The sequence below is a fragment of the Chaetura pelagica genome, unplaced genomic scaffold (assembly GCF_000747805.2).
Source record: "Chaetura pelagica isolate M959 unplaced genomic scaffold, ChaPel_1.0 scaffold46, whole genome shotgun sequence".
Classification (NCBI taxonomy): Eukaryota; Metazoa; Chordata; class Aves; order Apodiformes; family Apodidae; genus Chaetura; species Chaetura pelagica.
Genome location: NW_009954102.1, coordinates 2,579,803 through 2,593,924, shown reverse-complemented (window position 1 = coordinate 2,593,924; position 14,122 = coordinate 2,579,803). Strand labels below are relative to the sequence as shown.

Genomic DNA, 14,122 nt, shown 5'->3' with positions numbered 1-14,122 from the left:
AACATATGAAGATTAAAACTTACAAGTCTTTTGGCATTTCTTGCATATTTCATTAGTGTGGTTCATTAATTGGTCACTCAGTGTAGCAGTTCATGGAATCTAAACTCATGTTTGGCCTCAACTGAGTAGCAAATTTTGGGTGTGTTTTTTCAGTTGTTAAATAACTTGTGGAGTATTACAAGCTCTCCATGTGAAAATATATTTGTCTAATGGATTGCTCTTCTCTTCTTCCCCTACAGGTTCGATCTGTGGATGAAATGAATCATGAGTTTCAAGCTCTTACCCTAGAATCTCGGGGAATGGGAGAGGTAATTGTTGAGGGCTGAAAATCGCGTTTGCTTGGAAATGCTGATACAATTAAGAATTCTTAAATAATACAACATGAAGCAAAGAGCTTCTGTTAAAAGACCAAATTGACTTTTGAGGCAACTGAAGATTTCTAAGTTGAAGATAAACTAATTACTTTGCAAAAACACTGGATGGTGGTTGACTGGATGTACTGTCTTACTGTTACATTCTTAATAGACTGATACTCTTGAGAAAGTGAAAATGTTGGAAGTGTGTGCAATTGTGTGAAATGAAGCATGTTTTTCAGTATGTGTCTAAGCTAGTGAAACTTTCAAAGCCAAGGAGGCTGGGATCTGGAAAACGTTTGGCTCCAGAAAAGGCAGAACTGGCATACCCTTGCAGAAATGTGCATTAATTTACCTTTTTTTTTTTTCTTTTTTTCTTTTAAACTGGCATTTACTCCCTTAAAGAAGATTTTTACTAGGATGAAGAGTTCTGTCACATTTAGCTAGAGGGAGGAAGGACTTTTTTGGATTTGTTTGATTTATTTGATTTTTAAGTCAGTGCACTTTTGAGGGGGGAGAATAAAATTAAGATCATAGAAGATGACTTAGCTCCTTCAAAAACATTCCCTGAACTGTTTAGAAAGTAGTCAACATGCATTGGGATTACCTGCCCTGGCAAGATGTGGTAGTGAAATAAATTTACATTGAACGAAATTGCCAAATACTGATCCTTTTGTCTGGGTGATCATCCCCCTGTACTCAGCACTGGTGAGGATGAGGCTCGAATAGTTTCACTGAAAGGATATTGAAGTGCTGGAGCACTTGCAGAGAAGGAGAACAAAGCTGGTGAAGGGTCTGGAGAACAACTCTTAGGAGGAGTGGCTGAGGGAGCTGGGGTTGTTTAGCCTGAGAAGGGAGGCTGAGGGGCGATCTTACCTCTCTCTCTACAACTGCCTGAAAGGAGGTGCTGGTTTAACACTTGGACTCTATTTTAATGGTCTTTTCCAACCCAAACGATTCTATGATTTCCCTAATTCAGTTGATATTTGAATCAGTGAAAATATTTCATCTGAACTTTCTTAAAATGATGATAGGACTGTGATCTCTACAGGAACCATAAGTTAGTGATGAAACAGAAATGCCGTATTCGAGTTGCTAAATGTTTCTGGGCTGACACATGGCTGTATGCTTACTTGATCCTTTTTACTTTAATGAAGCATGTAACCAGAAAGTTTGCAACAATTTTTGCTTCATCCCAAATTCTCTGACTTTCTTGAACCATCTCCTGTTTGAAAAAGCAGTAATAGATGAAGCTCAGTTCTTTAGAAAGCTGAGCAGCCACATTCGATACACTTGATTCATCCTGCCCCCAGCTCTTAAAATTCCTTTTGAAAGCTAAAGGTGTTAGTAAGGTGTCTGTAATAGCACCAACAATGTGAGAGCATGAATGGGTAAAATTCATATTGGTGGTTGTTCTTTTGCCAGGCACAAAGTACTCTGAAAGATGGGAAGCAGTGAAAGTGAACGCTGGCACAAAAGCCTGGGAATTGAGGGTTATAGAGGCATCTAGGACTGTTCATAGAGGTGTTTGGTTTAGGTTATCTTAGATTAAGGGAAATATTTCTTCATTATTTTGACTTTGTTTTGTGGTATTCTGTGGATCTGTGAAGATCTTTAAAAAGATCACAACAACCTTTAAAAGCCTTTAAAAAGGCACAACAACCCCCCTCCCAAAAAAAAAAAAAAAAGTTCTGGTACAGTAATATAGCATCACAAGTTGATACTGTATTGTGACCCTGTACTTATGAAGTTATTAGGTTTTTTATTTCAAGAGTTTCTTCAGGTATCTTGAGGTAATAAAAGTTCACATAGCTATGTTGACTTAACTTAGTAATTTTCTTATTGTCACTGTACAACAATAAAGTAGTTTTGGATTCCATGGCTAGTTTAACCATTTTAATTACAAACTTCCACAATATTAAAGGCAATGTCCTCATAAATACCCTTATAAGCTAGAATTGTTAGTTCTATGAACGTGCTGCCCTCTTTCTACTCAAAAGTTGTGAAGGGGGAGGGTTATGTCAAGTGATCTGCTTCCTAGTGTTTGGGAAAATTTCTTCCTGATTTTCTCTGGATTGATTTTTCTCTGAACTGAACATAATTTCTTGCTCATAGTTTTAATCATTTTGGTATTTTTTTTCCCTGACAGGGAATCAATACTTGACATTAGTAGGCTGTTAAGTCTTACTTTTCACATCATTACTAGAATCGAGACTGTGAATCCTTCAGGAAGTAGCTGTTTCGTGTGCTAATGTAAGGGAATACAGTATGAAATCTGTTTTCAGTGTGCCATAAAACATTTAGGAAGCAATGCATACTGGAAATCATTCTGTTAAGCCATCCCTCTGAGCTCCATTCAGTTAGAGCCTGGTATCCAGCACATCATGAACAGGACAGCAAAACCTGAGCCAGGTGTACAGTTCCCTTGATATCTTTCTATCTTGCAGTATTTTGTTAATTAATACTGTAAAGAAACAGACTAAAGTTTTACTAGCAGATCTGCTGTATTGCCAGTGTCTTTCTCTAAATGTCTCCTAAAATTTTAGTAGCTAGATTAGTTAACACAGATAAAGCTTCTGGATTCAGCTCCCAAGAGCTATCATGACCCTTAAGATTGTGATAATATTCTGAAGAAACACTTGACGTGTGATGCTATTTCTCTTCTCTAGGAATCTGTTGTTTTCTATTTCAGGGCCAGCAGAGTGGGCTTCAGTACCTTTAGTCTGACCTAATGCAGGCCTACATAAAATTAATTGCCAAACAGAATATGAAACAAAATCTTTTGATTCTTACAGAAAGTTAGAGGGTGAAACAGGCAAATTTCATTTTAAGGACAATGTGTCCATTTCTGGTGTTAAAATTTCATTCAGAGAAATTGTAGAAGGCTCTGTGGGAATAACTTCTGATCTTAAAAATAAATAAATAGATGGAATCCTTAATTCAAGAGCCAGTAATTGAGACTGTGCAGTTACTTATCAGAGAGCTGGTTAAGAGGCAGTGTTAGCATAATTGGTTATTATCTATGCATAGAGAAGGGCTTTGTTCATCTGGCAGACACATAACAGGGGTCGGTGCTGATACTGAAAAAGACACTTTTCAGTTGACTGTTGGAAGAGCTTAATAAGAAGTATGGCCATCTTTTCCATTACTTTGAATTAGGATTGGATGTAGCTTACAAAATGTATTTTTTTTTTATTTTATTAAATGTAGGATATATTAAGCAAAATGCATTTTATCAAAGGATAAGGCACAATGATTTTAGCTGCTCTTAGGAATTTCTACTGACTTCTTATTTAAGCGTTTTTCAGCAGAATTAACCAAGTGGGATTTTTCATGTCTGTTTAAGAGGAAAATACTTGTTTTGTTTTTCTGAAAAGTATTTTTTGTTTTTGAATTCCACAAAGAAATAGCTGACAGCTGCTAGGGTGCTGATTGATATAGCAATGCAATAGCTAAAGCATCCTTTTAGAAAGAGCAGTAGTATATGTCATACTGGTCATCTGTCAAAAGTGAGTAAATAATACTTCTAAGTCACTGGCCCTCAGGGACGTGCAAAGTTGTAAACTTCAAAAACAGTTCATTTAAATATTTGAGGGACTTCACTTAAACATCTTTTTGTGTAAATCCATTTGATCTTCAATAGGGCACAATTTACATTTGCCCTCTTGCTGTATAGATGATTAATTATGTTTTGCCTCAAAGATACTTTGTATTCTTTGTGCACCAGAGTACCCAAAGACCACAAGCAATTGAATATGTTTGAAAGCCTGTAGTTAAAAGGCACAAAAAATCCCTAAAACAAAGCAAACCTTAAAAATCTCAACAAACACACAAACAAAATCCTCTCCCCAACAACCTCTACTTTTACAGTGAGAATTATTGCTGCTTTCTGCCAGTGAACATTTTTTTCCTCTGGTAGAAATCCTGTGGATGAGTTTGAAACCCAAACCAGTATTGCAGTGTGTTCTGCTCTAAATCTGCATGTTGTTCTTAACATTGTGTTGTCTGAACACGTATGTGAGAGTGGTATTTCTAACTTCAGGCTAAGCATACTTTCAAGTGATGCTTATTTTATGACACCCAGTATATTATTTGCTCTGTTCTGAGAAGATTGTGTGTTAGGTTTTGACACTTTTAAGTCTTGTATTTCTCATCATTTCAGGCCTGTCAACCATACCACTCAACTTGGAACTTTAAATTTGAGTGCCATAGGTCTGTAACCAGCAGATCCCTGTGTTTAAAGGAGCTGACTTGCTGCCTTGTGTGTTAGACACTTTCTAAAATGTAGAACATGATGCATGTCTGAGTGAACAGGAACTTTTCAATGAACTGCTGCCGTTTCTAGTTATCATGATGGAGTTAGAGGCCAAGCTATTGAGCCAACATGGGAAGAAGATGGTGTTAGTTAAAATTTCTGAGAGGACTGACTTGCTTTAATACAGGGATTAATTTCATTAGTTTTTTCACAGCTGCTTCTGTATTCTGTATCTCTCCCTCATAACTTCAGAATCTCAGTCTTGGGGGTCATTTGAGCAATTTCTTCACACAGTATCAGCTTCTGTAACAGAATGTAACTTTAAAGTTTGTGTAATTATTCTTGGCAATGTGTGCTTTCTTAGATAAAGCTGACTGAGGTATTTACAATTATCCTCTCAATAGTTTTGCTAGGTTTTGCCCACTTATAAGCATATTTTAAATAGAACTGTTTTCTCTTTTGAAACAGCTTTTACCTGCCAAAAAGTTTTGGGAACCTGATGATTCTGCAAAAGATGGACAAAAAGGGATATTCCTTGGTGATGAGTGGAGAGAGACTGCATGGGGAACTCCTCGTAAGTGACTAGTGTAGATATGTTGAAAAGTCAGTCGTGTTTACTGAAAGTTTTTTCAAAGTAAATTAGTATTAAAAACTTTAATGGTGTACTGAATATTATTCTCCTTCAATTCTGAAAACGTATGCTGAACTGGTGGTAGGGTGCCAGTAGCACTTTGTGAAAGTGGGCTTTGGAAACTGATTTAATTTTGGTCTTGTTCAGTGTTGCCTCTCTAATGAAATGTAAAAACATGGCAAGTTGTATTTCTAAAAATATAAAAGTTTGATGTATTTATTTATTTGTTTTCAACAGACCATTCTATGTCCCAACCTATTATGGTACAGAGAAAGCCTGGACAGGGTTTTCATGGAAACAGTGAAGTAAATGCTGTGTTGTCTCCACGATCAGAAAGTGGTGGCCTTGGAGTGAGCATGGTAGAATATGTGTTAAGTTCCTCTCCAGCTGATAAATTGGATTCCCGGTTTAGGAAAGGAGCTTTTGTAAGTAATGCAGTGTGCTAAGCTTGCCTAACCTACTCTGGTCTTACTAGCTTAAATGGTTACATCTTCAACTCCATTTGTCCATTTTCCTTTTTAACTCCTCTCCTTAGAAGGAGGTGTGTAGTTGCTATCTGTCTGTCTTCCTTGGTTGGTTGGAGGGGGCAGAAGAGGGAAGTGGTTTGGGAATTGTGACCACATAGCTGTCTTAAAAAAAAAGGTGGCAAATAACTTAATTTACAATGTGTGGTGGACTTTATTCTAGATATTCCTATTCTGTGTTTCCATACGGTTTTGTTTTGTACTAGATGTTTGAACTGTATGAAATGAACTTCATGTAATTCAAAGTGTTACTGCTTTAACAGCACCGCTATAGTTAAGGTTGAGTTAGTTCTTCCATTATAAATCTTGGCATTCCTTTTCACATTTTGGCAGTTATTAATTGCATGTGGTTGAAACTTGATGACCAAGTTACCCACCAAATGCAATTTCATTGAAAACTGTTTGTATTGTTTACGTGCACTGTAGTGTAGAATTAGGTCACCTTGTGGTGCTCCTATTGTGTTCTGTTCAATATTCAGAATCAAACAGATTCTTTTTCCTCAGGGCACTAGAGATGCTGAAACAGATGGACCTGAGAAAGGAGATCAGAAAGGCAAGGCTTCTCCATTTGAGGAGGACAAAAACAGAGATCTTAAACAAGGAGATGATGAGGATGTTACTAAAATAAATGGCAGAGGTTTGCCAAATGGAATGGATGCCGATTGCAAAGATTTTAAGTAAGCTTTTAACTGTTTCTCAAGAAGACAAGCATGTCTCTTAAGGGCATTATTACAGTTCTGGTTTGTGTGTCAGCTTTAAACATTACCCAGCTGCAGACTTGATTCTTCCTACCTCGCATCCTCCCTTTCCCACTGTGCCACGTGCTTCTTAGGATGTCATTAATGTGTGTGTCACTTCTCATGAGACAAATTCATCTTAATATAGTAATTATTCAAAGTAAATGGTTATCTTCAAAATGTTGTGAATTAAAGAGGGATGAGAACTTTGCCCTTTTAATTTCAAACTAAAATCCTTTCTCTCTCTGCTGCTTTTTAACACTCTTAACTTTTGCATCTGATTGTTGTTGTAGAGAATTAAGTCCTACAGAATTTTAATTTTCCTTCTAATTTTGCTAGTGGGTACCACAGCCTAACAGTTGTTTCCCCACAAAGGACTTCATAAAACCCATTTACTTGACTAAGGAGAAACAATGGACTTCCCTATTCACATAGTTAAATGTCCCCTGTTCACAGTATAGAAAGGTGCTATGGTTTGGTTGATAGGGATAAAAAAAAAAATAAAATTGGACCAAGCTCAAGCTTTTGAACTGTGAAGTTCTATATGACAGCAGAACCAGCCTGTTGTTTTCCTAATACTGAACTGCATTTTAAATTGGGTATTTTTAAAGGTCTAATAATTGGTTTTAAATTAGTGTAATGCATTTTTAACTGTCATATAGAAGAATTAACAAGATCAGAAAACTATGGAGTGCTGCTCATAAATTTGTAATGTTACTAAGATGACCAGATAGTTGTGGTTTCATTACTACATAATTGAACACGTATATTTAAATGCATGTTTGAATCCCATATGTGTTTCCTACTCTTTAAAAAAAAATGTATTTACCTGAGTCTAAGGAGGGAATATTCAAGTCTATTTTTCAAGATGTACTATTGAAAATAATATAATACCAAGCATATTAGAGAGCTCAAATTCGCTCCTTTTGGATGCATGCTGCAATATGCACAATAAGCAGAGTTACCTTCAGTACTGTGTGTAGAAAATGTAGAATCAAATTGTCCTGCTTTTCTTTACCAGTATCTGTTTCAATTTTGAAATAGTTGCTTACAAAGTACCTTTTGTACTATTTAAAGAGGGAAATGATTAAAGTACACTGAAGTGCAAAAAAGCATCCAAAGCCAGTAAACCTCAAAAAAACCCAAACATAATTAAGGCCATCTAATTAAAATGGGCCATATAAAGTGGTGGTATAAAGCCCTACAAACAGAGGTTTATAATTGAAGTATTGACACAACTTTAACTATAGCAACAGAACAGCACCAATATAAGGAGCAACCTGTATTAGAGATTAACTTTGTCCCGTCCTCCTCCTTGTATCTTGATTGTACTTACAGCTTTTATCAACTAAAACATGTGCTGAAATAACTGCCTTTTTTTCCTTTTTCTTCACTTTGTTGATACTGCATGTCACTTGGGAAGAATAAGGGATATTAGATGGCTTCAGGCTCAAGTTTTGTATGTTGAGACATGGTTGCTAGCTAGGATACTTAGATGGTAGCCAGTAAATTACAGATGATCATTGTTAGGCTGGTGGTTATGTTAAAAAAACAACAAACCTTGAGGAAATCATTTTGTCTTTGAAGTGTTTTTCTCCAAAGAATAGATCATACAGTATTGCTGAATAAACTCACTAAAAGACTGCTTTCTGGCTGTACAGTCTTTAGAGTTGGTATCAGCAAATACAGAAGTACCACCAGATTCCTTTGCATGAAACTTGTGCTTCAGTGAAGAAGAGATAGTCCCACTTTGGAGCCCTGGAGAGGGAGGAGAACAGGAAGTAGTAAAGCTGTGTCTGTCTCCTAGAATTAGCAGTGCACTGTGCTGCTCTGGCAGTGTACTGCTGGAATATGTGTAGTTTCATCCTGCAAGATGGCATTTTGTATTTGAGCCTGGTTTTCACAAATAAAGCAAACTCCACTGAAAGTTGTGTGTCTCCTGAGAAACAATGTGGAATTACCAAGTTCTGCCAACACAATAGTGCTGTTAAGAGATCGTAGATTCTGTCACACGACTCCTCCCTGGTAGCTTACTTAGATTTTGCCAGTAAAAATTGGTAGTCTAAACACCACAGTCTGACACAGAAGCTGGGGTACTACTCCAAATTAAAGTACCCTAAATCTAACCAAATACAGGTCTGGGAATCCCTTTAGGATAGGAATCTGTTGACATCTCAATCAGGTGTTTGCCTGTAGGTGTTTATAAATGCACAGAGATTCCCATGTAGTCTGTAGGGGTGTAGTCAGCATAGCCAGTAGAGATGAGAGCAGTTCAGCCTTTACCCTATAGTAAACACCTAGTGACTGGTCAGTTGAGTTGCTCTCTAGGTTCTTTCAGTGGTGTTCACTAGATTTGTATGCCTTCTGATGGTAATTAAAACACTAGAGCACCTAGAGATGTGTCACCACCAGGCCTTTGTATTTGGAAACAAAATTTGCATGGGTTTGGCATAATAAACTATTTCCAGTTCCATATATCTGGCTTATTGTCAACAGAAGTCAAACACCTGTGTTTTATTCCATTCTAAAGATTTTCTTCTGGAACAAAAGGTTATATTTATTCTAAGGAAAAATTAGATGGAATCTATGGGATTATATTAGGAACACTTTTTTTCCCCTGGCCAATAATCTGGTGTAGTGTAACCTGTTAAATGGGTTGTGTAGGAAATGTTTTAATCAAATGTTAAATGAGGCAGTCATCAGTCCATTTCTTTTAAGGTAAAAAAGTGTTGTTTGCTTTTGGGATGTGAAAGATACTTCCTATATTGTATGTTTGTCTTTTCCAGCAAGCTTTATTGTCTCTCTCTCTCTCCTTTGGCATGAGGTGCACTGAACCATCTCCTTTTTGTCTTTTCTTTAAGTTCTATTCAATACGTTTTCTAATAATTGCTGATGCTTCCAAGATGCAATAAAGAGCCATCTCAAAAGTTACAGGTGACCACAGTTCACTCCATTTTGCTCAAAACAGCCTTAAAGATTAGTTTGGTTTTCCCACAGTGATTTGAACAGCTGTATAGTCTTAAACTTTAAAAAATAAATAAAATCAGGCTTTGAAATGCAGTGTGTCCTTTGTATTGAGCCATCAGTGCATGCTGGTTAAAATTGTTAAAATTAGTCTTGTCACTTCCCTTTGTTAAGTCTCTTAGTTCAGAGATCTTTTTAAAATAGAGATGCTGTGTTCTGTCCATGGGCAGCTTTATTTAAGACTGAAGAGTCTTGTCTTGAATTTCTTCTGAACAGTCGTACCCCAGGAAGTCGACAGGCCTCCCCAACAGAAGTGGCTGAACGCTTGGGCCCCAATCCCAGCGCCACAGAAGGATTAGGTCCACTTCCCAATCCTACAGCCCACAAGCCTCTGGTAGAAGAATTTTCAAATCCAGAAAATCAGAATCTAGATGCCATGGAACAAGTTGGTCTTGATTCTCTACAGTTTGACTATCCTGGTAATCAGGTACAAATGGACTCTTCAGGAGCTACTGTAGGACTTTTTGACTACAATTCTCAGCAGCAGGTTAGTATTAGATTTGAAAACATGCTAAATTGATCCTTTAAGTTGTTCATTATCCTCCTTGATAATGTCATTTCGGTGTGTAATTGATTTACTTTTGTTTAGTCTGTGACTTAGTCAAAGGCAAAATATATATTTAATCTAGAATGATATTGGTGCATGATTCGGTATATGGAGCTTGAAGCATTTTTTGTCAGTAAATGCCAGTATATGATAGCCCTGCCTTCTGAAAACTGAAATACATCTTTTTTTTTTTTTTTTTTCTCTTTCAATAGCTTTTCCAGAGGACTAATGCTCTGACTGTTCAGCAGTTAACAGCAGCCCAGCAGCAGCAATACGCACTGGCTGCAGCTCAGCAGCCACACATAGGTGAGGGTTTTGTAAAGTAGAGCAAGCAACTCTGGCAAAAGTGGGTGTGTTGCCTTGGTACAGTCCTTTCAATTTGACTCATGGGGTTATAATTCAAATAAGATACCATTCTGTTGGCCCATTTTAGCAGTTCTCCTGGTAACTGCCCAGAATAACTGCATAAGACTGTCCTTAGGGAAAGTTCTGTGTTCTGTAAATTTTTGCCTACTTTGAACTGTTGCACACAAATAAAAATTTAGTTGTGTAGTACAATACTTGAATTTCAGTGGGAGAGAAAGTAAAAAAGCTTTTCTGCTTCAAGTGCTGATAGAAATACTAGCTTAGTTTAGTAAAATAACAAAAATATGCAATTCTCTTACTCTATTGCAGTTTAGTATTTTTGATAATCTAGTTAAATGTGGTATATTAGGATTTAAAAATCAAACTTTTGCCTTGATTAATTTTTCCTTGTTAATGGCATCTTTTAAACAGCTCTTTATTCTTGCTGATGCCTTTCTTTGTGATGGAATTATTCTTTACTAAGCGTTTGTTTCTGTAATTAATTTTAAAGTAATTGAGTGAATTAATTAATGCTTGAAGTTGCTAGTTGCTGGAAACTCAACAACGAGGCTGTATTTCAGGGTTAACAGTTTTATCTACTCCTGTGGGGAAGCTGTGTTTGGGATGAGAAATGGTTAGAATGCACATGGAAGCAGTTCCTTATTTAAGGAAGGGAGCTCCTCAAATTCTGATGCAGTAGGGAAGGTTTAAGATTCCTGCCCTTTCCCTTTCTGCCACTAGGCTGTTGAGGTGTGTGTCTATATCCTTCCTCTGCAAGAGGGAAAAAAAGGTGTCTGGGTCAGAAGGCAGACAGAAATAGGAAGCAGCATCCCTAAAGGGATATGCCTGTGTTCTCCTGCTGTATAAAGCTTTCCCACTGGCTTGTTTTGCTGGATTGTGAGGCCTGTGCAGGTAGGGATCAGCAGCCTATAGCTGGGGTTTGAAAGTGGCAGGTCTAAGGTGGCTTGTAGCTGACTAATACAGTCTTAGAGCTGGGAGCATGACAGATTGAGATGTTTTGAGTCCACAGGTCATGTCTTCTGCCTGTCTTTGAATTTTAAACTGCAGAGAAGTCCCTACTTTGTATGAAGTTCTCACTGTGCAGTCAGCTGGGTCTTGATCTTTTGAATTGCAGCATTTTTGGTGTGCATGTTAATAGAAACTTAGCCGGAAGCCTCCTGTTTGGAAGGAGAAACATGGTTCGATGTGCAGTGCTTGCTCTGCAGCTCTCCTCAGTGTTAGAGATTGTACCTGAACCTGCCTGATGGGGGAGACTCTGGGGAGTGATGCGTGCTTTGATGACTCTTGAGTTTCTTCAGTTGTCTTGTTGCTTTACAATCCTTATATATTCTTGAGACTAAGATTAGCATCTCATAACTGACTGTTTAAAAGCTAAATATCTTATTTAAACTGTTTGGTAAGATTTGTTTCCTCTCGTCAGTGAAAATGGATTTGTATCTCTAGCAGGTGATTCATTCTCTCTAGCTGATTCACTTAGACACTAGATTGTTTGTCTGATACAGATTTAGTTATAAGATTAGTTAACTTGTGGATAGTTGAAGATGGGCAAGGTAAATCCTACTTTGAATATTCCTTTCTGTATAAGAGTGGGTAGATAAATATGAGGTAAATTGAAGGCCAAGGGGATTAGTAAGAAGGAACTGGAGAGAAGAGATAAAGTGATGATTTCTGTTACGATGTACTTGCTCTTACAGAAACTTCCAAAGTACAAGCAGTTCTGATTCTAACAGATACGCTTTGTGATTTGATTGGTTTGAATATGATGATGCTTGCTAAGTGTGTTAGCTATAATTAAACTCTGTTTATTACTGTAGCAGGCGTATTCTCAGCAGGCTTGGCTCCAGCTGCTTTTGTGCCAAACCCATACATTATCAGTGCTGCTCCTCCAGGTACTGACCCATACACTGCAGCTGGATTAGCTGCAGCAGCTACCCTAGCAGGTAACTGAACACTTTCTAGTGTCTGTCTTGATAATTTTACTGAATGAAATGAGAAAAAAGTGAAATCCATCATGTTTATTCTCTGTAAATGTATTTCCAGGAAGGGACTTACAGGAAAATTAATGTGGTTTCTGAAGTTTTCACTAAAATGTAAAGGGATGAAGTTTCTGTTCTATATGAGTTCTGAGTATTTCTTTCCCCTGGACTTGTATATTCAACAGTTAGGTTTCTTCTGTTCTCAAAAAGTCTGTAATTAGTAAGGTTTCATCTGACATCAGTAGCATCTATTATTTTCAAAGGATAAGACAGCTAGCCTTTCCTTGTGTGTTTTTACTCAGTGCATTAATTTTCTGATTCCAGATTTTGTCATTCCCAGTGGGCATGAGAGTAAAGATGGTCTCCATCTAGACAGTAGATAAGCCCCAAGCCCAGGAAAATCTCATGAAAAATTAATAGATATCACTCAGAAACAGCACTGCTGGGTATTCAAGACCCACCTAGTGCTCAAACCTGAGTATAACTCTTTGAAAGAACTCTATCTCCAGTTGGTGGTTTCAAAGGAAAGGCAGTAGAAAGAACTACAGTATGTGTATACATAATGCATTTTGTGTAAAATACAGTGATAGCTTTTATTTTAGGGGTTGATTATCAATAAACTGGTAGAGGTAAGTGTGCCTGCTCTGAAAAGGTGACTCAGTAGGCAAGGAGGCAGAGGCAGTAGTTGTGTTTGTAAGCAAAGGAAGCATGGAGAAAGGAGGAGTAATAGATGATCAGAGTCTCAGTACATTCGTGTCAATGAATTTGGTTCATTCTGTGATGGTCTGAAATAATCTCTTTTCCAACCCTGAACTGATTTTGAGTTGTCTTTGGAGTACAAACTTTAATTATTTTAAGTTTTTTCTTTGCTACCTGAATCTCACAAAGGTATTTGTGTTTTCATAGAGAAGGTATGATTTGCTGTAGGTCCTTTGAATTAACTCATTTGTGTTCATGTACCATGGGAATTTTCTTTTTGATACTGATATCTGTTCTGACATTTAGAACTTAGTTCAATGAGGGATGCTGCAAAAAAAACATTAACAGTTCTTTTAACTAGCTGCAATAGATGGAATAGAAGTGTTTTCTGCTTTTAGGTCCTGCTGTGGTTCCGCCTCAGTATTATGGTGTTCCATGGGGGGTGTATCCAGCCAATTTATTTCAGCAGCAAGCTGCAGCAGCAAACACCACAGCAAACCAGCAAGCAGCTTCACAGGCACAACAGGGACAGCAACCGGTACGTTCTTCATTAAAAGGAGACATTTATTTAAAGCCTTGCCTTCATTTTCACTGTATAAAGATCAGCTTCTAGAAAATTGTCGTTCAGATGTTGGGTTGTATCGAGTAAGAAGGGAATAGTTAAAATTCTCAATTTCCTTATATTGCTGATTATCACTGTCTTAAAAAATTCTTTCCCTGCCTACTGAGTATTCTGCTTATTTTGCAGTCCCAATTTTTAAATTTAAAGAAATAGTTTAAAGTAGTTCCTTTATTCCAGGTTACTGTGCTATTATGCTTATGTCTAGGGAATGCTGACTGTACAGTTATTAATCTAGAAAGCTAAGATAAAAGAATGAAACAGATATTTTAGTTATTTGAGGAAATATTTTTTTCTTTTAAGCTTGGAAAAAAATTGATCTCTGGTTTAATCAATTAAGTGGAAAATTGATTGCTGCACAGTTTTCTTTGTCTTTTTTAAAAAGTAGGGA

General features: G+C 37.1%; 1 protein-coding gene across 5 annotated transcripts in view; it reads left to right on the top strand.

The window, feature by feature from the left end:
* PUM2 (pumilio RNA-binding family member 2) overlaps window positions 1-14,122 on the top strand; it is a 58,699-nt gene that overhangs the window by 14,128 nt on the left and 30,449 nt on the right. For 2 of the 5 annotated variants that reach the window (XM_010002380.1, XM_010002379.1), the window contains exons 1-8: window positions 246-308; window positions 5,077-5,182; window positions 5,477-5,664; window positions 6,268-6,440; window positions 9,741-10,011; window positions 10,284-10,377; window positions 12,270-12,377; window positions 13,511-13,650. In XM_010002380.1, coding sequence (XP_010000682.1) covers window positions 258-308; window positions 5,077-5,182; window positions 5,477-5,664; window positions 6,268-6,440; window positions 9,741-10,011; window positions 10,284-10,377; window positions 12,270-12,377; window positions 13,511-13,650 — 1,131 coding nt within the window. In that variant the 5' untranslated portion in view covers window positions 246-257. Of the gene's footprint in view, window positions 1-239; window positions 309-5,076; window positions 5,183-5,476; window positions 5,665-6,267; window positions 6,441-9,740; window positions 10,012-10,283; window positions 10,378-12,251; window positions 12,378-13,510; window positions 13,651-14,122 lie in introns of those variants that run through there. The other 3 variants (XM_010002376.1, XM_010002377.1, XM_010002378.1) reach the window with 3 other exon arrangements.